The 24,119-nt window shown below is 40.2% G+C and overlaps 1 protein-coding gene across 1 annotated transcript in view; it reads left to right on the top strand.

The window, feature by feature from the left end:
- Nucleotides 1-1,418: 1,418 nt before the first annotated feature.
- Nucleotides 1,419-24,119, top strand: part of CAMK4 (calcium/calmodulin-dependent protein kinase IV) — a gene marked incomplete at both ends in the record, with an annotated part of 52,820 nt that continues 30,119 nt past the window's right edge. Inside the window, one exon of the mRNA XM_009704732.1 lies at nt 1,419-1,491. Within this exon, the coding sequence (XP_009703034.1) occupies nt 1,419-1,491 (73 nt within the window). The remainder of the gene's footprint in view (nt 1,492-24,119) is intronic.

Genomic DNA, 24,119 nt, shown 5'->3' with positions numbered 1-24,119 from the left:
TCTCTCAGCCTGTCTTCATAGGAGACGTGCTCCAGCCCTTGGATCATTTTTATTGCCCTCCTCTGGACCTTCCTCAACAGGTCCATGTCTCTTCTGTGCTGAGGGCTCCAGAGCTGGATGCAATACTCCAGGTGGGGTCTCACCAGAGCGGAGTAGAGGGGCAGAATTACCTCATTCAACCTGCTGGCCACACTTCTCTTGATGCAGCCCAGGATGTGGTTGGCCTTCTGAGCTGCGAGTGCACATTGCTGACTCACGTCTAGCCTGTCATCCACCAGCACCCCCAAGTCCTTCTCCTCAGAGCTGCTCTCAATCATATCACCCCCCAGCCTGTACTGATGCCAGGGGTTGCCCCTACCCAGATGCAGGACCTTACACTTAGCCTTGTTAAACCTCATGAGGTTCTCCACCTCTCAAGCTTGTCCAAGTCCCTCTGGATGGCATCCCGTCCCTCAGGCTTGTCAACAGCACCACTCAGCTTGGTGTCACCCGCAAGCTTGCAGAGGGTGCACCTGATTCCACTGTCTGTGTCATTGATGAAGATATTAAACAGTACTGGTCCCAGCAAAGACCCCTGAGGGACACTGCTTGTCACTGGCGTTCATCTGGACTTTGAGCCATTGACCACCACCCTCTGGATGTTGACGGTTGTTTTGTTTTTACAAGATTGAACTGATGTAAAAGCAAAGAGAGAAAGAAAACCATTTTGCAGGATCTTCAGAACTCATAAATATTGGTGAACTCACCATAAGCTGCACATGGTTGGCACATTTACATAATCAATCTCTTACGTGTCATCTATACAAAATAAACATAGCGTACTGGCTATTTACGTTAAGAAAGAAAAAATTAGTTTCAGTTTTAATGAAACCATGTTTCCTTGACTACAGAGCCCCCAGTTTTCTACTGATGGGGGAAAAAAAGACAATTGTCCGGCCCACTATACTTCAGGGATAATTTTAAGCTAGTAAATTTTTGCACCAGCCCTTTCTCTTGAGAAATTCAGATCTGTGTGTGCATAGCACAGTGCTTTTGTTTAATAACTCACTAACTAAATAAATAAGGGCAAGCTTAAGTTAAATATAAAACTGAAAAAGCAGTTCCTAAAGGATACCTAGTTTTATCTGAGAGTAATTCAGATTCCCTGAATTTTAGAAAATTCCAAAACCTTTCAAATGAATGTGTATATATGATGAGCTTCTTACCTTTATCTCTAGTTTTTCATTTAACTGGGAATCAAAGGTAACCTAAATTGCAAAAGGTTTGTTTTCTATTCTTTAGGAGACACTCCAGAGTCCTGGTCATATTTAGATTTGATTGTTTTCAAGGTCATTTTTGGAAAGAAACTTTTGCCTGAACAGTTTATTTACCTTAATGCATAATCCTGAACATAATTTCTCTTGTTGCTTTTTCTGCAGGATTGTGGAAAAGGGTTACTACAGTGAACGAGATGCTGCTGACGCTGTTAAACAAATCCTGGAGGCAGTTGCTGTGAGTATTATGTAGCATCATGTGCTCAGCACCTAATCTTTCACCTATAATAGCTCAATACTTATATATGAAAGAAGCAGAGTTTGCTGGAGACAGTCCACACAAGTTCCCTCCTATAATTAATTTTATATTGATTTTTTTTTAAGATAGTGACACTTTGAAGGGCAAGAAGTGACTTTGGCTGGCAGTCAGCAATACATTTAATGCTCCAAGTCATCTGTTACGGTGGAGTGCATGCTCTGTCCAGTCTTAGAAACCTGTGGAGTTTAGCACTGATCGTTTTAGCCCCAAAAGTAGTTTGAAATCACTGGCACTTGTGTAGTCTCTTGTTCATTTTTAGTCACAATAATTTATTTGGAACCTTAAACAAAAGAGAGTGCATTATTTTTCATCTCAACTTGAAAGGATAATAGAGTGGCTGAACATGTTAGCTGGTGTAAAGAGTTAGAAGAATTTCAGTCAGAGACTCCTGCAGAATGTTGCCATGAAAATAGCTACAGGATTTTATGAGTTACGCGATTTTACTTTGTGAAACTAAGATGTTAGCAAGGCCTAAGGAGAGATAGATGCTGAAGATTTTGCCTTCTGCTGTGCCTGGCGCTCTGACTTCAGAGACAGCAGGAGATATTTTGGATTTTATCCAGTGGCAGTGCGTGGTTTTCTGCAGCAGATGTTTGAGGTGGAGGAGCCAAGTAGCAGAAAGACTGCAAAGATCTTGGAGCAGACACAAGTGCTCAGAGGTGTCCAAATAGTGCAGATGGGATGTGGCTGACTTTCAGTGTTTTTCCAGACAGTCAGACTTTTCAAACAAAAAGCAACTGTTGATGACATGGGAAAAAGAGAGGTCAGCCTGAAGGGCTCTTTTGAAGGATAGTAGTGGTCAGGCAGGATCTGTACAGAGATGCATCTCATCCACGGAGATGCAGTGTTGAAAGAGCTGTCTTCAGGAAAGGGTTGGTGGTGATGGTTGACCTCTGTGGAAGGTACCTAGAAGTGAGGAAAAGTTAATGTAGTTAGAGCAGTAATGTAATTATTCAGAAGGAACAGGTCAACTTGGCCATATTTACCTGGGATAGTAACAAAATACCCCATTGTGAAGAACTCCTATAAATCATGGTTTGTTACTATTTTTAAGCCTGTTCACACTGAATAAGGTGTGAGAACTGGTGTTTACTGTACTAACCAGACATACTGCAAGACTATCATGTTCACTTCATGCTACTTTCTGAACGATGTGATTCTTACTGAGTCACTCTCATCCAAAGTAATCTAAATTATGTATTTAAGTTTAGAACACAGCATAATGCATTTGCATAAACTTCTTAAAATTGGGTCAGATGATTATTTTATGACCAATTCTTTCTTCCAGTGGAAGTGCCCCAGTTAAGATGGTTCTACATTATTTATTGTTCTTTTGCAAAAATGATGATTAGCTTTTGCCGAAAGATGTTTCAGAACATGTTTCAGCTGTGTGTTTTAAAAGCCAGGAACCAGATGAGGATCTTCAGCTTCTATGAATTATAATAACTTAGTTGAAATCAATGGAGCAGTGACATACAAAAGCTAAAAAGCTGACCTTTATATGAGCATGCAATAATTTGGATTTTTATAGATCCTGTACTAGATTCCTATCTTGGATGGACTGTTTTGACTTTTGCTCTTACAGCTGATATTGAACATCTAAGCCAAAGCTGGCAAAGCTGTGGAAGTGGCAGTTCCCAACTTAGGAACTTTGCAGCCCAGCTGAAATACTTGATAGATTGGGACTGTATACTTGACAGAATGGCATTTGTGAGCAGAGTGGGAGTTATTGTTAGAGACTGGAAAATACTGCTGCAGCAGACAAATCTTTCCAGAATAAAAGGAAATGTATCCATAGATCATTCTTAGAACAAAATAATTGTACAATCCCCTCAATAGACCACGCCAGTGAATACCCTCCAGGCACCAGGTAGGCATTTTGACCTCTGCAATTTTTAGAAATTGGTCTTCGCAAAAGAAGCATTCAGCTTTCCATTTGCTGAACTCTCTTCAGCTAGTCTATCGACCTGTTTTATTAATCCCTTGTTAAGGTCTGTTACTGTAGTAATGGATCTGTCGTCACAGTGGATCATTGACATGAGGAGGTATTGTATCTTCATTTAGCAAAGGTTTTTTTTGAAACACTTCTAAAGGATTTAATCAAAAGTGTAAAGTGGGATTTTAAAAGCACCTAAGCATTTTTGTTCAATTCCTTTTGAAATTGTTGAATCAAATTTAAAAAAAAGACTCCCATAAAGCTTCTAGGTATATCTGTTTCTTGTAATATCTGGATACCTGTAAGCCTACCTCTAACTAGCTTATCAAGAATTAAGCAAGCAGTCAGAATAACACATAGAAAATGAATCATAATCTTCCAGGTCACAAGCCAGTGTAATCATATCAGACATCTGTCCTCCCAAGAACAGGGAAAATAACAAGAACACTATTGTTTTGCGGACGACTACATCTATTTCACCATTTTCCGTGATTTTTCTCTCTGCTGGTTACATCTGATCCAGTGTTTCCAGTCCATGATTGTATTTGCCCTTAGTGGGAACAAATTGCATTTTTTCTCTCTCTTCCACACCTTTGCCTTTTCCATTATTATTCCATGGTTGTTCAAGATGGGAGACAGCTTAATTCATAAGATAAAAGGCTTATACAAAACTAGGGCAAACCAGTATTCATCTTTTTAGCTCTTTTGCTGCGCTGTTCAGAACAGGTAAGGAGGTTTTGTTGCTACCCAACATCTCAGAACAGGGTGAATTTTATTCCTGAGAGAGGATGCATTTGAGCGCAGTCTCTCTTGGGACATCACTGTCCTATCTCTCCTTCTCAGAGGATCAGTTGTATACAGTGTCATTGTCTTGCATGCTTATTGTGGTAGCGTTGATGAATGCTGGTAACATTAATGAATTTCCACATGCAGATGTCCTGATGTGCCTTCACTGCCTTACTTGCAGAATGAGTTATTGATGTTACGAAATTCAAATAATCCTTGAAATATTGGTCACAAAAAGACACTTAGATGGTTTTTCTATAAGAGACATCTACTTTTTAGCTGGTCAAACTTAAGAAAATGACACAATTTTTTTTTAATGTGTACTTTCAAAACCTTTTATTTGTCACTACAAATAAACTGTGTTCCTTCTTACCTACTTTGCATTAGTGTCAAAGTGATAGGTTTCTGCTTGAAGGCTAAATTACTCCTTTCATTATATTTAAATTTGAAATTATTTTTAACAGTTTACTTTCTGTAATTAGGGTAGTTACTAGCATACCTTCTATATGTACTTTTGAACTCATGCAGCAGTCTCTTAAGTTAATTTCTCATCACATTGTATAATAGGTTGTTTGCTTATGACTGGCTATTATCTTGTCTAGATAGGAACATTTTCCTGAAGCTGTATGTGGCACCCTCTCTGTTTTCATTTCTATTTTTTATTTCAGTTTTCTGCCACTTCATGCTTCATTGTATGCCTGCATTTCTATTCAGTTCCTTGTGAGCTTAAATTCACAGGGAGCGTGCTGAATTCTGAGCTGTGATTGCAAAGACTGAGGGCACTTAGCCACTTGCAGGTTTGAGAGGGAAAATCTAGATTAAAGATTTCTGTTCATTTCAGTGAACTTTGATCTGTCCAATAATGAGCTGTATGATAGTAGGTAAGATCCTACCGCAAATGTGCAGCTTGCAAGTATATTTTACAGACCCTGAGGCACCGGTGTGTCTAACAACTAGAGCTTAGACCAAATGAGGTAACCAGACTTTTAAAGTCTGGCTGAGACCCAAGAGAATTGATTGAAATATTTGGGGGTTTAGGTATTCAAAGAAAAGTGGTCATTAGCTAAAGATTAAGAAAAAGTTTCATTTTTTCTGTACAATCATTGAGTTAGTGCTTGCTGGAGATAGAGGTGATCAACGATTTTAGTTTTAGCCACCAGCTACAAGGTGAACTTAACCAAGGTATAAACGTCACAGAATTCTGAAATTTTGAACAAGGCATATGTGTTATATTATCAATATATACTTAGCTAGACCTGAAAAGGCATATTGTTAAGAAGAGTGAGTGTATTTAGACAAATAGGGAAGAACTATGGGGCTCAGTTCTGTAGAAAATGAAATTAAATTCCACAAAAGAGAATGGTATTACAACACAGGATAAAGACCTGTGTAAAATAGTAACAAAATTTGAGAATACTGTGGGTAAGAGGAGGAATCTTATGCATGACTGTAGATATTGAAGAACATTGACTTCCTCTCTTTAGAGGATTTTGCAGAAGATTTCCATTTTAATAGAGGAGACTGTATTCATTGAATTCTGGAGTAAAAGTTTACACATGCAGGGTTTGTTTAAAACGCAAAGCATTACAGCGTTTATTGCAAAAAGCAAAGCATTACAGCATTTATTGCGAGCAGATTACATGCATACCGACCCCACAATGGATATCAAGACCAGGCTCAACAAACAGTTCCCCAGTGGTGTCACTCAGGCACGAGGCATAACAGGCGTCCCTATAGAGGCAACGTTGTCCTCGCTGTTGTATCCACCGTCCCCCGAGCCCCTGCTCAGTATTTGTCCATGCTGGGACCCACAATCATTCTGGCACGTGTGGCCAGTACGTGCTGCAAGGATCGCTACGCCCTGCCCCTAGAGACATCTGTTCACCACAGACCATACTGTTGTACAGGGGTGTGTACAGGGGTTCGCCATGGTGTACAGGGGGGTGTACAGGGGGGTGTACGTGACTGTGGGCTGCGGTTAGTCGGTAGTCCTTGTCTTAGCGTAATCAGCCACATCGTTTCAGAAACAGTCCTTGTTAGTTCTTGGTTGGCTTTCGCACTGTGCAAGGTGTTCCAGGGTTGTAGTCACGTATTCCCCCACTCGCTCCCCACCAGGTGCATTTTGTCCTTCAGTGTTTCATTATGGACCATAAATTTCTTATATACTATTACAGATGCATTTGCACCTTCAGGTCTCTCCCCATTCCCTGATGAATCCTGAGTATTTTCCGTTCTCCGTCTGGCAGTAGGGAGTGATTTTCTGAGTCTGTTCCTGGCATAAGTGTTGTTCAGGGTACGGTTAGGAAACAGCAGTTGTTCTGATCTAAAGCTACCAAAAACGCAGCAATCTCTGCTTTTCTGGTGGGGGAAGAAGGGGAAATGTAAAATTTTGTCAAATTTTCAGAATATTTGCTCAAAAGTGGTATTTCAGTAACTTGCAGATTTAGGCCAGATTCAGCTTGTTAATTGAGTATGCGGTTGTTAGAAAAAGAACCAATGCTTGATACTGTAAGACAAGAAAGAATTTGCTGTTCTGGCTGCAATTCTGTGCTAAGGATTATGATGTCGTATTGTGTTCCCTGACAGCATGGTCCACTTTTGCCATTCTCCTTCTAACCCACCAACAGGAACAGGAGGAAAAGTGCAGAGATTGTTGGCTTTCAGATTTAACACTTGCATTCCAGCAGACTTCATTTTGGGAAATTTGCGTTGCAACATTTTGGAAGAAGGGGCAGATGAATGCTAAGTTCAAAAGAGGCACAGCAGCTATCTGTAGTTAAAAGCACCATTTACAATGAAATTGGGGAAATGCTTGTATTTGTTCTTTTTTAGAAGAAAAAAAGTTTGTCAATATGCAGGAGAAATTCTGTATTACTTTTGTGGTAATTCATGCAGAGAAAAAACACAACATAGAAAACCTAGACGCTGGATCAGTGTCCTTTCTTTCTGCTAATTCTTCAGCTCTTTCCCACCACTGAGGTGGCGTGGAGAGCTGTTAGCCTTAAGCTTGCATGGGAGATAAGGATTGCTCACAGAAACTGAACTTGAACCTTCAGGGAGATGTGATGTCGATACCTGTATCCCTGAGCTGCAAGTAGTTCAGAGCAGTTAGTGCCGGTGACCCAAGACATTCAAGAACTGTCCTTGTTCATTCTGATTTTTGTAGCGAAGCAGATCTTGTGGGATTTGGTGCCCTTTTTTAATGGATGAAACACAAGAACAAAGACCTTAGTATACCTTTTCCATATAAGATTGTCAGTTGTAATATCTTGGAAAACTGACTGTGTGGATATATTGTTTTGCCTGCCAGGTTTCTCCCTATATATTTGTTTTTGTTTGTTTTACACTTTGTCATATAATGCATGGGGTGGTTCTGGACTTCAGTCACGTCAAATGGGCTGCAGGTGGAGGACACGCAAGATGTGATTATGAAGTGCCTTATTGTCACATGAAGTCTTGACTGGGGCTGTAATGGACACCCTATCTCCTGACCATGTTTTTGTAATATTATCTTCATGTTTGCCAGCTAGTTTACTCTCAATTCAGCAACTGTGACTGGAAAACTCCTACTAAGATAATTTTACCCACCAGCAGTCTTTGCTCTGTAATGTCCTTCTGTTATCAAACCTTGTTCAGAGTGCTTCCTAGCTGTCCATCTAATCTCCTAAAACTGCGGTTGTGAAGGAAAACCAGAACAGGTACAAAACTGTACATGTTTCTAGGCTTCTTCATAGCAACCGTTAGTGTTAGCTGCGGGTATTTCAGATAATCCTCCTGTTGTCAGGAAGAGTACTGGGAGACAAAAATCTTTGAACTTCCCTGGACCACATGAAAGGGAGAAGAACCTGTTCCAAGTGGAGCTGTCCTCCTTTGGCATCCTGTCACCTTGAAGAGTAAGATGAAACCAAACCAAACCAGAACACCCTTTCTGCCCTTTGCGACTGGGCAATATTTTCTCTTGGCTTGCTGAGAAGGATAAAGAGGAAAACCTACTCTTCTGTGTGACTGGCCACGTACTCAGTACTCAACCTGGCTTGCAGTGATGGCTTGGGGTAGCTGTAGCATTGACACTGCTGAATGCTCTTCATCCAAGAAGCAGTAGTAATTTCATAACACTATTTGTTCCTGTCCTATCCTGTTCAAGATAAATACCAGGGGAAAGGCTTTTTCAAATAGCATTCAAAGGTTAGGACTTACGCTTGCTTTACAGTGTTCAGTAGTGATATGGTGAAGAACATGGTGGCTTTTAATCTTGGGAATTCACAAGTGCTGTGTAAACACCCATGTGTGTTTAGACTTGAGCCGTTTTCCATTTTGTGGTAGGGATGTAACTTGTGAAGAAAAAGGAGCAGATGGGTCCAGCAATCTGTAATAGGTCCTGTCATGTTTTTTCAGAAATGTCTTCTGAGGGATAATCCATTGGCCTTCTATAGTCTTGTTTTGGAAATCTTCATGGGGACATGTGAAGAGCTTTCTGTGTAACTTTCTATATTTTTATTAGTATTTGGTCCTTCTTGTGAGCTTGTCATAAAGGCAGTGAAACTACAGAGGATCCAATGGGTCAGTGGGTTTAATGGAAGCCTAAATTTAAAAATTTCCATATATATAGGGAACCTTTTGGCATTTGTTCTGTTTCAGGATTTTTAGAGGCAAATGAATTTATGTTAAAGATAACTGTAGCAAACTAACATAAAATTAAAATTACTGTATATTCAAGTTCTGCTGTGTTTCTCAAAAATTTTTCAGAAAACCTAAGTTTTTATTAATGTTAAGACAGCTGCATTTTTAGAAAACATTAGTGAATGATAAGACTTTGACACAACTGGACATATGCAGAGTTTGTTGCTGTTAGCTAGATGTAAATCATTTTACTCAAATGTGAAAGTGATATTGACTGAAGAATTACAAAAACAAATTCTGGAATATTCCCACAGTACTGAACTGGCCAATAGGAACTGAGGACAGTGGAACCATCCCTGTAAAGAAATTTAGCAAGATCTCTAGTACCAGTTAAAAATTGTGGTCATTTCAGAAATGTGGCCTGAAATAACAAGGCATGCAACCTTTTCCAAGTCCCCTCCTCTTATTGACATCTTTTACTGGTACTTTGCACTGTATTTACAGAAAAAAAGAGTCCCATTCTTAATATTCAGCCATTGACACAGAAATACAGGAGAATACTGAATTTTTAATTGTAAGAATTAAGTTAGATGCCAAATATTTTGAAGCTATTTAGATCAAGAGTTGAAGATCTATCAACTGAACATTAACTGCAGCAGTATTTGTGCACTCATTCATCATGTTCCATTACTTCCTGTAGCTAGTACCTTTAGCTATGATCACTCCTAGCAGCATACTTAAAGAACTGTTTTTTTGTAAAATATTGCCTTTGCTTACAAATTGCTAATGTCAAAAATTTCATGTTAAGGACATCTGCATGTCTTGTGGCAGTAGGCCTTGCTCAAATTGTGCATGTGAAGCTCTGCAGAGTTGTGTAGAAATCAGATATATGCTTTTATCCATTTCCAGTTAAATCCCTAGCTGGAATTATGTTTAAGTGGATAAGAGATTTGCTGCTGTACATGATATGTAAGCATGCCGTACATAAATCTAAGAGCAATTTGAAAATTATACTGAGAACATTGGCTTTTTATTCAAATAAATTTACTAAAGTGCATATAAATCTCTAATTACAAATTGGGCTCTGTCATCTATTAAAGCATTGAAATTATTACTGTTATTTGGTATTTTCTTTTGCTTAACTGAAAGATATTTTATTTTCTGTAAATAAAAATTAATGTAGAACTTAAGACTTTGTACATCTTTCTGACCTAGGAAGTGATAATAACCTTCACCTGAAGTGGTTTCCCTATACTCAAGGACATAACTGCATAGTTGCATTCTCTAGGCAAAGTACGTAAAAATTGATGTTATCAATGTTATTTTGTGAAGTCCTGATTATTCTAAAGGCTGTAGGTGGCAGAAGGGAAGGAGAGCAGGCAGGTTCCACACCAGCCCTGCTGGCCAGTTTCGCAGCCCTTGCATCTATTTCTGTTTCCCATCAAGGCTGTGCCCAAAAGCAGTTTCTCTAATCAACTGCCTGCCTTTTCTCAGTCACATGCAACATGCCAAATTGCCTCTCTCCCCTGCATCCACACATATCAACATATGATATGTTTCCAACTATCTCGCTTAGTTAAAAAAGCAACATAACAGAATTGCTTTCTTTTGTATTGCATCTTTTTTAGATTCAAAGCAATTTACCTAGTACACAAGTCACTTTTAACTTGTATATGATTGAAGATCAAACAGATGTCCTGAAGAATATATTCTAATGTGTAAGCCTCCATAATGGCAGCTTTATCTACTTGTATTAAGTGATAAAATTATATATACTGTGTGGATGGCATGAAATTATATATACTTGCCATATTATTCTCAACATGACAGTAGTCGTAATGATTACTATGTATATAACAATTGTACTTCGTGAGTTATAAAGAAGTGACTGGCCTGAAGATGAATATGCAAGTGAAGCGACTTTCAAAAAGTCTCAAAGCAACATTTCTTTGTTATGCAAATTAATACAAGGGATGTCACAGCAGATACAATGGTTGTGCTAACTGATTTAACAAAGTTTGGATAATTGACAGGTATTCTGAAATCCCTGTGAAGCCTTGTCCTGAAAGAAGGTATGAGATGGTGACAAAATGGGATATGATTATAGGGATAGCCTACTGCAAAGGGTTTTGCAGTGCACTTGAAATAACAGCAAGGCAAGAGAACATGTATAATCATAATTTTACTATTTATAGTCATTTATGCTTATAAAAGTATAATTATATTTGTGTACACAAATCACAGCATGAGAAAAAAAAACGGAGATTAGTCTCCATAATGAGGCGTATACTGTCTGATTTGATCTTGCTTGTAGCCTCTTGAAATCTCATAAACACCCACTTTAATAGTGATTGTAGTAGACTGCAGAATAAAGAGGTTCTAACAATATTTCTAAAAAGGACTTCCATAAAAAATATGCCTCATATGCATAATAAACCCTATATATCAAGGCAGGGTGTCCGACAGAGAGAAGGAATGAAATAAAGGGAGAATCTTTTTGTTTGCTTGCATATACCTTCTCGTAATTGCAGTCAGTGAAGGCAGGCAGGACCAATGATTGAACTGATATCAAGGTATGTTTTGCAGGGCAATTATATACATTCTTCACTTGAATCTGAACTATGAGTGTTGCCATGGACATGGCATACACCTTAATGGCTTATAGGGAGTAACAGTATCCATCCTAAGGCATTGTTGTTTGGTTTTTTTTAATCAAAAAAATAATTGCCATGTGATGTATTTCAGGCACAAAGTGTTTGTTTCTTCAGAATTTGTTTGTGAGGCTTGAAGGTGAATCATCTCGAGGAGGGGTGATTTAACACGTCACGTACAGAGATGATTCCATGGAAGCTGGGAAATCGTGTCAGCCTTTTCTTCCATTTGATGACCACATTTTAACAAGGGCTTTGTGAGTGTCCCGGGGAGACCTTTCTAGCACATTGCTGTCAAGAACAAATAAGCAAGTAGGTAAACTGTCAAGTTATGTAAGAAGCCTATTGAAGGGCTGCCATTGCCTGGGAGAGGAATGCATTTTTGTCCTAAATGTGCTATTTCTAGAGCAATGTTAAGTAATGGTTTCATACACAGGATAATCTGTTTAGAGGGTGAGGGTGTTTTGGATGAGTAGCTTCATCATTTTGCTGGTTTACATTAATTTGTTGTTCTTGTTTGTTGTAAACAGATTTAAAACTAATTTTTCATGTTAATGAGGTATTTAAATTGTTGGAAGGGAAACAGAGTGGGTTTTATTATCACACCAGCCTGATTTCTCAGTACCTTGATTCAGAATTATTTTGTCAAAAACATTTTTAGAGGCCTGTTTTAAGCTGAGTGCAAAGCTCTTTTTGCAGCACCCAGAGAAAAGAAGCTTTACAGTCAAAAGAGTCTGGCAATGCTGCCATCAGCAATAAGGAAATGAGGGTATTGTATGTGCTATTATCTTTAATAAAGGAAATGGAACAAGCACTAATGATCATGCTGGTAGTGTATTACAGTTAATGTCCAGTGCAGCAAAAAGTCTGGGTCATATTTGGTAAGTTGTTATTGTCTTAAATTGTGCTTTCGTCTAAGTAAGGTGTCCTTCTCTCATTTTGGAAACAAGTTACTACTGTATTAATTTTGAAAAATATTTGGAAATAGCAATGAAAGTGATTAATTAGTTCTTGTTTTAACTCACAGCACACCACAAACACAGTACCAAATACTGCTGTTTTCAAGCCAGTGCGTGCAGTTGATTTTTGTTCCAAGAGACTGACATTTACAGCGAAGTTGTTGTATAAGGACTGATTAAGGACTTGAGGATTTGACTTCTTCTCAATTCATCTCAGGCAAATGGGGAATTTTCCTGTACCTTCATTAATTAGAGGGTTGTTGAAAATACTGTATGAGGAGAGTGCTGACCCAGTCCAAAGGCTGGGTCTGTCTGCCAGTTCAACTGATCTTTGGGGCATCACTGGGCGACGGTCTGGCCATCCCCTTTAGAGGGGGAACAGCCGGGCACAGGAACACAAGCTCTGTGCCAGCACTGGGCGTGAGTCTTGGGTTTAGACAGGTACCCATTTCTCTCCTGTATGTTACTGAGCACATTGTTAGCAATTAATAAAGCAAGTAAAGGGAAAAGACTGCCTTTATCTCAGATGTTAGCCTACTAATACTCCTTTTTTATTATGATTTTTATTGCATGTATCATGCAAACTGTCATGCAGGGACATGGCATCCAAATATCTATCCCTATGGAATGTAAATAGTACGCAGTGTGTATCTAAAAAATATACATGTCACTGTAGGAGCCTGGCAGAGCTTTGAAGGCTTCTGAGCTGGAGAAGCTCCTAAAGCATTCTGAGAGCCTTGCATACTGTGTAGGAACAGTAAAAAACTAGCAATTGGATGCTACAGAAGGGGTCAAGAAGGATTCATGGCAGATCCCAGTGAAGATTGAGGAGATCTTGCCTTAGAAATTGCCCTAGGGGAAATATCAAAGTAGAAAACCACCCAGCTGTGCATGAGTAGATAGAGGAGAAACACTAACTGGCACTGCAGGAGTGTCACTAATAACTACTGCTCTTCATACAAACCATGTAACCTTAGTAAAGTGACAGCTGTGTGGACAGATATTGCATTATTTCTCTAAGGGCTAAAAGGCGTCTAGTTAAATCTTACATTAAATTCCCTAAAACTTTTCTAAGATTTGAGGAAACATATAGAGGTTTACTGAATTCTAGGGAATTCTTTTTCAGGAGCATAGGCCTTATTGCATAGTGCCTGAATGTACTGCACAGCCAGTGGGAGTTCAATTTCTGGGCATTGAGAAGTTTGATTGTTTGGTGAACAGTGCTGGATGTGGGGGTGTTGGTGGATTTTCTGACAGAAGTTCTTGTACAATAGTAGTGATGGGCAGCAGCTGCAGTGTAAACAAACAACATATTTCATTATTGGAATGCGCTTTTCCAAATACCCTGCTCAGCTGAGTCCATCTGATAGGCAGCAATAGCAGAAAATCAGTGTGCCGTCAGTTAGGAAGTAGACATACACATCTTTTATTGCTTGGATTTTGAAATTACTTTGTTGTACCATTGTGGTTTCCTATCTATAAAGTATTAACAGATTACATAATTATTATTATAATTTATGGTAATAAAATATGGTAATTCTCAATTTTATTTCAGTGTGCAAAATATAGTAACTGTAGAGCTAGGTACCATAAACTATCAGGGCTCCAAGTCAGTCCTTCTTCTGGCATCTGATTATGCCTGGTTCACTGACGTTCTTGTATCTTTCTATGTGACACATTGCTGCAAGTTTTTATGTTGCTATAAAGAACTTTGAAAGACATGCAATAAAAAACTCTCACAGTTTTAAAACCTTAAAATTATGTCCTTCATTTAAAAATGAAGATTTAATCTAAAACTCTGTTATGATGTGATACAATGTACTATGGAACATTGTTGCTAACAAAAAATTCAACATGGTTTTCTGTGCAGATGCAACATCCTAGAATATATTTGCATGTGTGGCTGTCTGGAAGGATGAATAATTGAGTAGAGTCACAAACTAGAAACTTTAAAGCTCCACATTTCTCCTAAATAAGAGTTCTCTCTTCCTGGAAGTGTACTTCATTGAGTTGGAGCACTACATGAACTTTCAAATGTATACTGAAAGTGCACCTTGTCTTGTAGTCTTTCCCATAGTGACAGGACTAAAAAGATCTCTTTTCTCTTCCTGGCTGCTTAATTTTTGCAACCTAGGGGGAGAGATGGTTGGTAAAATCTCAAAGGTGTTAGTTTCCTGTAAAATGTAGTTGAAATTAGTCAATAGGCTGAAAAATTATTACTGGGAGGAAACAGACAGACTCCTTACATCTCCTTCCTCGAAAAAGGGAGGCTAGAAAACACAAATAGGATGCTGCTAATGTCCTGAAGAGCAGACCTGTGGAAACAGGATTTCCCTCCCCTACTGTCTTCATCTCAGTCCTTGTTTTTACTTCTGAGATCCTCCCTCTTACTTCATTTCTCATTGGAAATCGAAAGCTGGGAGGACCAACAAGCAGACAAATGCTGGTTCACTGCCAGAGGCAGCCAAAGCACCTCAGCTCCCCACCTGATATGAACTGACCGTCGCTTGGTGTCGAGCCACCGACAGCCCCTTGGAGAGGTGCTTGCACCACTCGGCCGCTGCTTCTGCTTTGAATTTGCAGGGGTCCTGCCAGCACCGTGCAGCAGCAGAGGGAGGTTCCTGTCCTTTCCTTGCCAGTGCAGATGTGCCAGTGCGGGTCTGCCAGCATCTGTGCCTTCTCTGCAGGGATGGCAGGAGGGGTGATTCCCCTCCACATTGGGTGCTTTCTCCAAATCCCTTTCTCCAAACGATGTAGCACAGTGATGCCGTGTACTCTATGTGTAGCTTTGGATTTTTGCGGAGAGCAGAGGAACAGGCAGGATGGGCTGCTGTAGCTCACATGAGTGTTAGCTCATACTCCAGCAGTTAAAATTATCTCTGCCACGATGAACCATCTTGGGTGTTGCAACACAGCAGGCTGTTTTCAGTCCATCTGTAAGGACTGCCACATGTGCCATTCAAATGCAGCAAACTACTGCAGCTGCATTCACATTAAAGAAAGAAAAGGGGCTGCAATTCTGTCTAACAACACAGCATAACTCTTCATACTGCTTGTAACCTGTCTGGGACAGGACATGTCAGTCATGAGGGATCGATTTACCATTGCTTGTTCCCTTGCTTGAATGTAAGGATTCAGTGGCAAAACTGATGAGGGAGGAGTGTAAGAGAGAGATCCGTCTTCTCAGTTCTGGGTCCAATATTGTTCAACTAATTCGCCAGCGACCTAGATGAAGGGACAGAGTGTACCCTCAGCAAGTTCGCTGATGACACAAAACCGGGAGGAGTGGCTGATACACCAGAAGGCTGCGCTGCCATTCAGCGAGACCTGGACAGGCTGGAGAGTTGGGCGGAGAGGAACCTGATGAAGTTCAACAAGGGCAAGTGTAGGGTCCTGCACCTAGGGAGGAATAACCCCGTGCACCAGCAGAGGCTGGGGTTGACCTGCTGGAATGTGGCTCAGCGGAGAAGGAGCTGGGAGTGCTGGTGGACAACAAGTTGACCATGAGCCAGCCATGTGCCCTTGTGACCAAGAAGGCCAATGGTACCTTGGGGTGCATGAGGAAGAGTGTGGCCAGCAGGTCGAGGGAGGTTCTCCTCCCCCTCTACTCTGCCCTGGTGAGGCCACATCTGGAGTGCTGTGTCTAGTTCTGGGCTCCCCAGTTCAAGAAAGACAAGGAACTACTGGAGAGAGTCCAGCGGAGGGCAACAAAGATGACAAGGGGCCTGGAGCATCTCCCTTATGAGGAAAGGCTGAGAGAGCTGGGTCTGTTCAGGCTGGAGAAGAGAAGACTGAGAGGGGATCTCATCAATGCTTATAACTACCTTAAGGGCGGATGTCAAGAGGATGGAGTCAGACTCTTTTCAGTGGTGCCCAGTAATAGGTTAAGGGGCAATGGACACAAGCTGAAACTCAGGAAGTTTCATCTGAATATGAGGAAGAACTTCTATACTTTGAGGGTGGCAGAGCACTGGAACAGGCTGTCCAGAGAGGTTGTGGGGTCTCCTTCTCTGGAGATATTCAAAACCCACCTGGACACAATGCTGTGCAACTTGCTGTAGGTGAGTCTGCTTTGACAGTGGGGTTGGACTGGATGATGTCGAGAGGTCCCTTCCAACCCTGACCATTCTGTGATTCTGTGTGGTTCTGTGATTCTCCAAGAGGGTTGAAATATGTTTGAAAGAGTGGGCAATGATTCAGTGTCCATTCAGAAACTGAAGTCTTGGTGGTATTTACTTTGTAAATTATCGATTTTGCTGTTCACTTATGCATTGGTAAATCAAACGGATGAATGTAAGCCGAGTTTTATTGATAAGAACAACATAGTTTTAGACAAAATACTCTTAACAAATAAGAGATGAGACCTCACTGTTTTGAAGGATTTATCTGGTTTTTTTGTGCAAGTATGACTCCCTGCAATAATTTTGTGTGTGTCGTTGTCTAGAAGGACAAACTAGTCAAAAGAAATGAATGAATCCACAAATAAACTCCACTCTCTAGTAAGCTCTGAATTCTCTAATCAGATAGTGTGAAGAAAAATCTGTTAACATGCAGAGAAACCAACTCAAAGACAAAATCTTATGTATTTTGCCTTTAAATACCCATATGGTCACTGAAACTTGTAGCAAGGATCAGCTCCAGTATGTCACTTTTGAATATAAAATAACCGTTTCCAGCCCTACATGTTTTTTTGCACTTGTTTACGTGTGAGACTGATGCTGCCCTGTGCTGGGTCATCACACATGTTATCAGTGGAAGTGTTCAAGCTGCCACTTTCCTAAACTAAATTTCAAAGTAAAGTTCTGCAAAGGACACGCTATTTAGCTAGAATACAGACCTGCTTCCTTTTCAGACTTGCTGCCTTTCCTCCGTCTCTGCTAATGCTTTGGAGGAAGCAGCAGACTGAAGCAGGTATGTATCTGCACAGATCCTTGAATGTCTATTTCAGGAATGCATGGAAAATACTTACAATTGTGTTTTAGTGATACCAAGAAATGTTTAAATAACAGAATAAAGGTATTTTCCAACCTATCAAGTGAGGTAAGCAGAAGAGTGGTACAGTTGGGCTAACATTGCTGCAAAAGCATTTGTTGAGAAGTAGCTATTGAAATAGCCAGTAAAGCATATCTTTTCTGGGGGTCTTTTTATGATCTGTTGCAGGTAACTTAGTAATATAAGTTAAGGACCAGATGTTGGGGTCTTATTCTTGTGCCACTGTAAAGCAAGATGGTGCTCTAAGCATGCTCTGTGGCTCACATCACGCATCAGACTTTGGAGGCAATGGGCAGCCGCATGGCTTTGGCAGGCTGGCCTCTGCTCCTGGTGCCCCCCCATCACACAGATGTGCAAGACATATCCCCTGGGCTGCGCAGCTCCCCATACTCTAGCCTGCCAGCTTCCCCACGAAACAAATGCCAGAGCCAGCTAGATTTAGATAGATTTAAATCTGTCATTCAGATAGCTCTATCTTCCCCAGAAAGCCTTCAATCTGTGAAAGCAAAGATTCGTTCTATGATACCACCCTTCAGGTTTGATGTACTTGATATGATGTAGTTAAACTCTTACACAGAATGGGCATGTGGCATTTTAAAAGTAAATTATTAATCTCTAGCTGTTTCCTTTTACTTACTGTTCTTCCTGGACTTTTTTTTCTGTTTTGACCTTTTCCTTTTATTGTTTCTCAGAATTGTTTTTTACACCTGAAATACAGACCAATGTATCTGAATAGTGAAAACTCATGGACTGGTTCAGAGCTTTCTGTCAGTTTTCAACTTGATTGATATGTTTAAAATCATAGAATTGATGTGTTTGATGTAAGCAAGAAAAATTGAATTCTTTAATATGGTAGAGCACAGCTGAGCAAAAGAAAAGAACTAATTCACCAGGCGGTTGTTTTCAAACATTAACAGTCTTCCTTGGAGAGATGGGGTTTGTTTCAGAGCTGTGTCCAATATGTTGCATGCTTGGCAAGGGTCTTTGGCTGAAATCCTTTCATGCAGTTTTGGAAATGTAAAAAGAAATGACACCAACCAAATAAGGTAGCTCTTTATGCTCCCCTGCTGGCCCTCCCATCACCAATCGTAAGTACAAAAGCCTTCTTCATAGCACTTCCCCAAAGGCCAGCTAAAATCATCCCTGACACAACCTCTTCCAAAAGTCTCATCTGCAGCTAGAGGTGATGAAAAAAGCCTGGCAGCCCTTCAAACGTGAGACCCTTAAGACCCTAGAATGCCCACAAAAGCCTACTCATGAAAAATGGTGTGGAAAGCACTGTGTACACAGAAGTATGCCCTTGCCATCAGGGACTGCAGACACATTCATCACTGGCCTTCTTGACTGTGTTTCTTGTTCTCCTGCTGTATTATTTAATTGTTCTGTTAATATTGCAGCACTCAGGGGGAGTGCACAGTTTTTTCTGATTAGAAAAAGTAGTTTGTGTTTTATCAATATTCTGAGCTCTGAATTGCACATGGGGAAGGAGGTTATCTGCTGGGGCAGGGAGATAGAATCCTTCACCAATGTACTTGGGGGTATCATAGAACATGTGGACCTTCTCTGTCATTCCTTCTGTAATCCTGAGGAGGGGACAGCTGCATTCATGCTTTTGGGTTGATCAATGACTGCAAAAAAATGCAGGATGAGAGGCCATAAATGCTCTCCAGTTCCTAAAAGTCGGAACCCTTCTTCACACAGTCCAGCATGCCAGCAGAAAACTGCAAAGAAGCATGTGTCTGAAATGTTGGGAGATCAAAGACCCGGTTCTGAGCCTCTCTCTGGATGCAATGTTTTCTACTGAAATAAAATTAAATCTAGCTTTATGCCTGTTGTCCTTCCCTTCCACTGCAGGTATAGGCCCTTAAAGCTGTTTAGACTTGCAGTGGGAGTAACAGCATGAGATTTGAGAATAAGCTGTACCACCTTACATACTGTAGTTTTATTCAGCTGCTAATCATTTTGATTTCCTCTTAATTTTATACTTAAATGTGTAAAATTTATTTGAAAGTAACAAAGAAGTATATGAGTGACATATTCAAGGAATATTTGTTCTTTCGAGAAACTGTTAAGTTACTCTTCTTCCTGTGATGTTTGGTAATGCAGGCAGTTGTGCTTAACATTTCATGATAATTAAATTCAGGGAGTGCTGTTCCTGTAATGACATGGAGGTATGGGACGTTATAGTCAGAATGACTGGCTGATTTTCATTTTGTGGTTTCACTAAGTAGTGATTTACTAATTATATATGTACATATGTAAATACAATGATCAGAGGATAACATGCAATGAGATAGCTCTGAAATCCTCTATGCTTTTCTTCATATCTGTCCCAGGAAAATGCCACTCGTACCATTTGCAACTTATGGGGAAGGTAATGTTTTTCAAAGTGAAAAATATTATGGCTTTCTTTCATGATTTTGATGGGTTTTGTCTGGTGTCAGGAGGTTCAATCCCTAGTTGCCTTCTAGCCCTAGCAATGTTTGATTTTAATTGAGAGCTGGTATCCCTGTTGTGGTGGACAGGAAAGAAGCTCCAGTAAGTCAAATGTTACACGTACTGGAGATCCTATCTCTACCCTTGAGTATTATTTGGCCACAAGAAAAAGCTCTGTTTTTACCATCCCAACTACTGAGAATCATTTGGGTGAAAGGATTTTCTGCCACTGGGACCTTTCATTGGAGCAAATAGCTCTGATGATGACTTTATGGGTGGAGTTCATCTTAAATGTAATATAGTAATGTTTTTTAAAGATAACTGTTGCAGTATATTTGTGAATGAATGTACTTTAGCCACCTGGAAATGCACTTTGAACTTGGCTTGGCCACTCCTCCTTGTGATCCAGCAAGGGTCTTCTTTTGTTGCATTTCCCCTGGATTTTGTGTTAATTTTCTTTTTGCTAAGCAGGGGAAAATTGCTAACAAACAATACTCCATTGTTCCTTCTAATAGATAGTGTGTTTGGTTCAATAGATAGTTTAATTTAGCTGCAGGTTTTGTTGATAATGCTAGTGGCCTTGTTCTGTTCCTTAGGCATCAACACTGACTTTGAGTGTACAGAACTTACGTTTCAATTAACTTAGAAAATTGTTTGATGTAATTTAGCAATATAGCTCCATTTTGTATTTCAAAGAAGTCTGTTCAGACCAAAGCATTCTGCATGTTAAATAAATGAAGCCTATTTATAGCACTGAAATACAATAGTAGAAATAAATTTATTTGAAACATTGTTTATATAGCATTTGATTAAGTTTCCTTACTCTATTTCAACATAAAGAGGAAAAGACTGGGTTGGAAAATGGGTGTGCTGTGAGATGTGACCTGGACAAACTGAAATAAACCCAGCATCAATTCTGGATGAAAAAGCTGAGGCTATGCTGGGTTACCAGAGCCCTTTCTGAGGCTGGAAAGTATACCCCTCCGCAAGAAGGGTGTGCACACCAGGCATCTTGTTGCAAAAATGAGGTGTCACCAAGCAGCTGCTCCGCACCATCCCACTGCCTGCTTCTGTGTCTGTCTGGGGTGGATTTGCCCCCTCCAGGAAAAGGGTCCAAGTACTAGTAGCAGCAGCCATGCATACTGCCTTGCTTGCAGCAGTGAGAGTTGCTTGGAGCATCAGTTGTGTCCTGTTGGTTAGTAGAAAAGAAGGAAAAAATCTTCAAACTGTCATCTTCCCAGATTTAAAATGAAAGAAAAAACAAATAGGCAAGGCTGATAGTGCCTTCCATGTTGTTAGTGGATATAACTCTTGTTTTGACTGGTAGAATTAAAGGCACTTGTCAACCATAGACTGTGTGAGCTTCTGTCTGTTCTCTGTGCAGTGAAGGTCAGAAGAGGGCATATTTTAAAAGCCTGTGCAATAAAGACCAGCACAGTAAGAGGGAATGTTAGTTTGAATTCCTCTTACATATTTCTGCCTTCAACCACTGTTGCGACAACAATTTTTTACCCTGGATTTTCCTTGAGAAAACAGTGTTCTTAAAGCAAAGAAATGGTGCCTTCAGCAAATATGGCTGGAAAAAATAAATACAAATGGCCTGCAGCCATTTACAAAAAAAGTAGTTCTTCTTGGCTGATAAAATTAAAGCCTCTTCTTCATATTTGTTTTTCTAGTATTTTGCTTTTGGCATTTCTCCTGAAAAGAAGTAGCTTGTCTTGAGGAAAGGACTGAGATGTTGCAGATTTGCATATTCTAATGTGCAGTACACAGAGAAGTATATTCAGTCTTTAAGATGTAATATGTATGGCCTCAAGTGTTGTATACTGATAGGCATTGGCTAAAACAAGTAGAGCTGTCTCAAAGACTGAAGCCCTTTAGACTATAAATTTCAGGTCCTGTCCTGAATTTTAGAATACTTCAGTTTTGGTAAACAAACATTTTCCTGAAACTACACTTTTTCCTAGGGATTTTGTTAACTCATTGTGACATATTTAGTTCACAGTGGATAATCATACCTCCACAATCAATCACTCTCAATTTCATGAAGAGTTATGTGAAGGGAAGGAAGATGCTCTGAATAGGGAACTACAAACCTATGTACTTTCTCACCAGCCACTGAAAGCAAATAAAGCCTCAGTTGAAATCTTTGTAGATCTCTTCTTCAGAGTTTTTCAAAAGAGGCATACCAGCATGCATGCTGTTGAAAGAAAGCATGTTGAAACGTAATGCTTTCCTGGCAGCCACAGTATCCGTCATTGCATGACCTCTCCCTTTGCTTTTATAACTTTCTATAGACTAGCTATGTGGTAGGCAGCCAGCTAGCATCCCCTTCCAAGATGGTCACAGCTTACCAAACAGAATCTTACAGTACTGGTGGAGGATGTTGTCCCTCAACTGTAATAGGGTCTGATGTGCAGCACCAGGTACCAAATGCACAGCTCCACGTGGAAACGATGTCAGTGTGATGCACATCCTTAATTTTGCGCTAACATATAACAGGTTAAATGCATGTGCTTTCTTCAAAGAAAAATGTACCTGGTTTAATTCAGTTTGCGTACTGTTTGCTGATATATATTTATGTGTGTACAGTCATCCATGTAGCATGATAGTCTGTAACTTAACATTGGCTGCTCTCAGTAGGCTCTGTAGTATTCTTTTGTGTGGAAAATAATCAGCTTTTGCCCACGGTTTATATGCATACTGTTACAATTCTATGATGAAAGCTTCCAAAACCTGGGATAAGATAGCTTAAACACAGTGACAGTTAAGATAACTAAGTTCATCAGAGAGGTAACTGCACTATATGTCATTTTCATCGTGGAAAATGTTGGCATTTTCATAGGTATTATATTTTTGAGCTATTCCTGCTATATCTTACATTTGATGGTGTGCCTGATAGTGTCTGTTTCCTTGTTTGGAAACAGCATTGGTTTATCTGAAACTGCTCTGTCTTTCTTTAATCATATTTATCTAAACATAGTTACTCTTATCTCTTCAAGCTCACAGAAGCTGAATGCTGACTGCATGTAACTACCAGCTGAAGGCCCAAACTTTTTGTTCACTGATTTAGCAGGGAAAAAAGTAGATGCCCATACTGCAACATAGGCATACGTTACATAAAAGTAAAGATTTTACTGTAATTCAATTCACCCATCCATGTGGATCATCAATGTTTTACTGAAGTCAGTGGAGACATTAAGTTAAAGACCTTAAGCTTGGCCTTCTTGACTCCACAGCCTGGAAAAAAGAATCATAGAATCATTTGGGCTGGAAGGGACCTTTAGAGGTCATCTAGTCCAACCCCCCTGTGGTGAGCAGGGACATCTCCAACTAGATAAGGTTGCTCAGAGCACCATCCAGCCTGATCTTGAATACCTCCACGGATGGGGCTTCCACCACCTCTCTGGGCAACCTGTTCCAGTGCTTCACCACCCTCATTGTAAAAATTTTTTTCCTTATGTCTAGTCTAAATCTACCCTCTTTTAGTTTAAAACCATTACCCCTTGTCCTGTCACAGCAGACCCTGCTAAAAAGTCTGTCCCCATCTCTCATATAGGCCCCCTTCAGGTATTGGAAGGCCGCAATGAGGTCACCCCGAAGCCTCCTCTTCTCCAGGCTGAACAACCCCAACTCTCTCAGCCTGTCTTCATAGGAGAGGTGCTCCAGCCCTCAAATCATTTTCGTTGCCCTCCTCTGGACCTTCTCCAACAGGTCCATGTCTCTCCTGTGCTGAGGGCTCCAGAACTGGATGCAATACTCCAGGTGGGGTCTTACCAGAGCAGGGTGCTGCTGACTTCACAGGAGTGCTTCCTTTTGGAGCATGCAAAGAATGCTTAAATCTGAAATTCAACCTTTTATTTCCATCTTCTCCACAGTCCTAGTTTAGACAGTTTTCTTCTGTGGTGTTGCCATTGTAGATGTATCTTCTCACAGAGTGTTGAGCCATGATCATAAGACCAGTCAGCTTTTTGCCCCTGAATTCCTGTTGGAAACTTGTTCTCATCCCATTGATTAGGGAAGAACTGTGGATTTTCATTCCTCCTTTCATCTCCTCCATTCTAGATGTTTACCTGCTGTCTTGAGAAACAGCAGTTGTTTCCCCTCCAAGCCTACAACTTTTGTTAAGCTAAATAAACCCATATGTTTAATCTCTACTTCTAAGGA

Source organism: Cariama cristata, unplaced genomic scaffold, assembly GCF_000690535.1.
Source record: "Cariama cristata isolate BGI_N322 unplaced genomic scaffold, ASM69053v1 scaffold6557, whole genome shotgun sequence".
In the NCBI taxonomy this organism is placed as follows: Eukaryota; Metazoa; Chordata; class Aves; order Cariamiformes; family Cariamidae; genus Cariama; species Cariama cristata.
The sequence above is the reverse complement of the archived record's forward strand: the minus strand, read 5'-3'. Positions and strand labels throughout refer to the sequence as shown.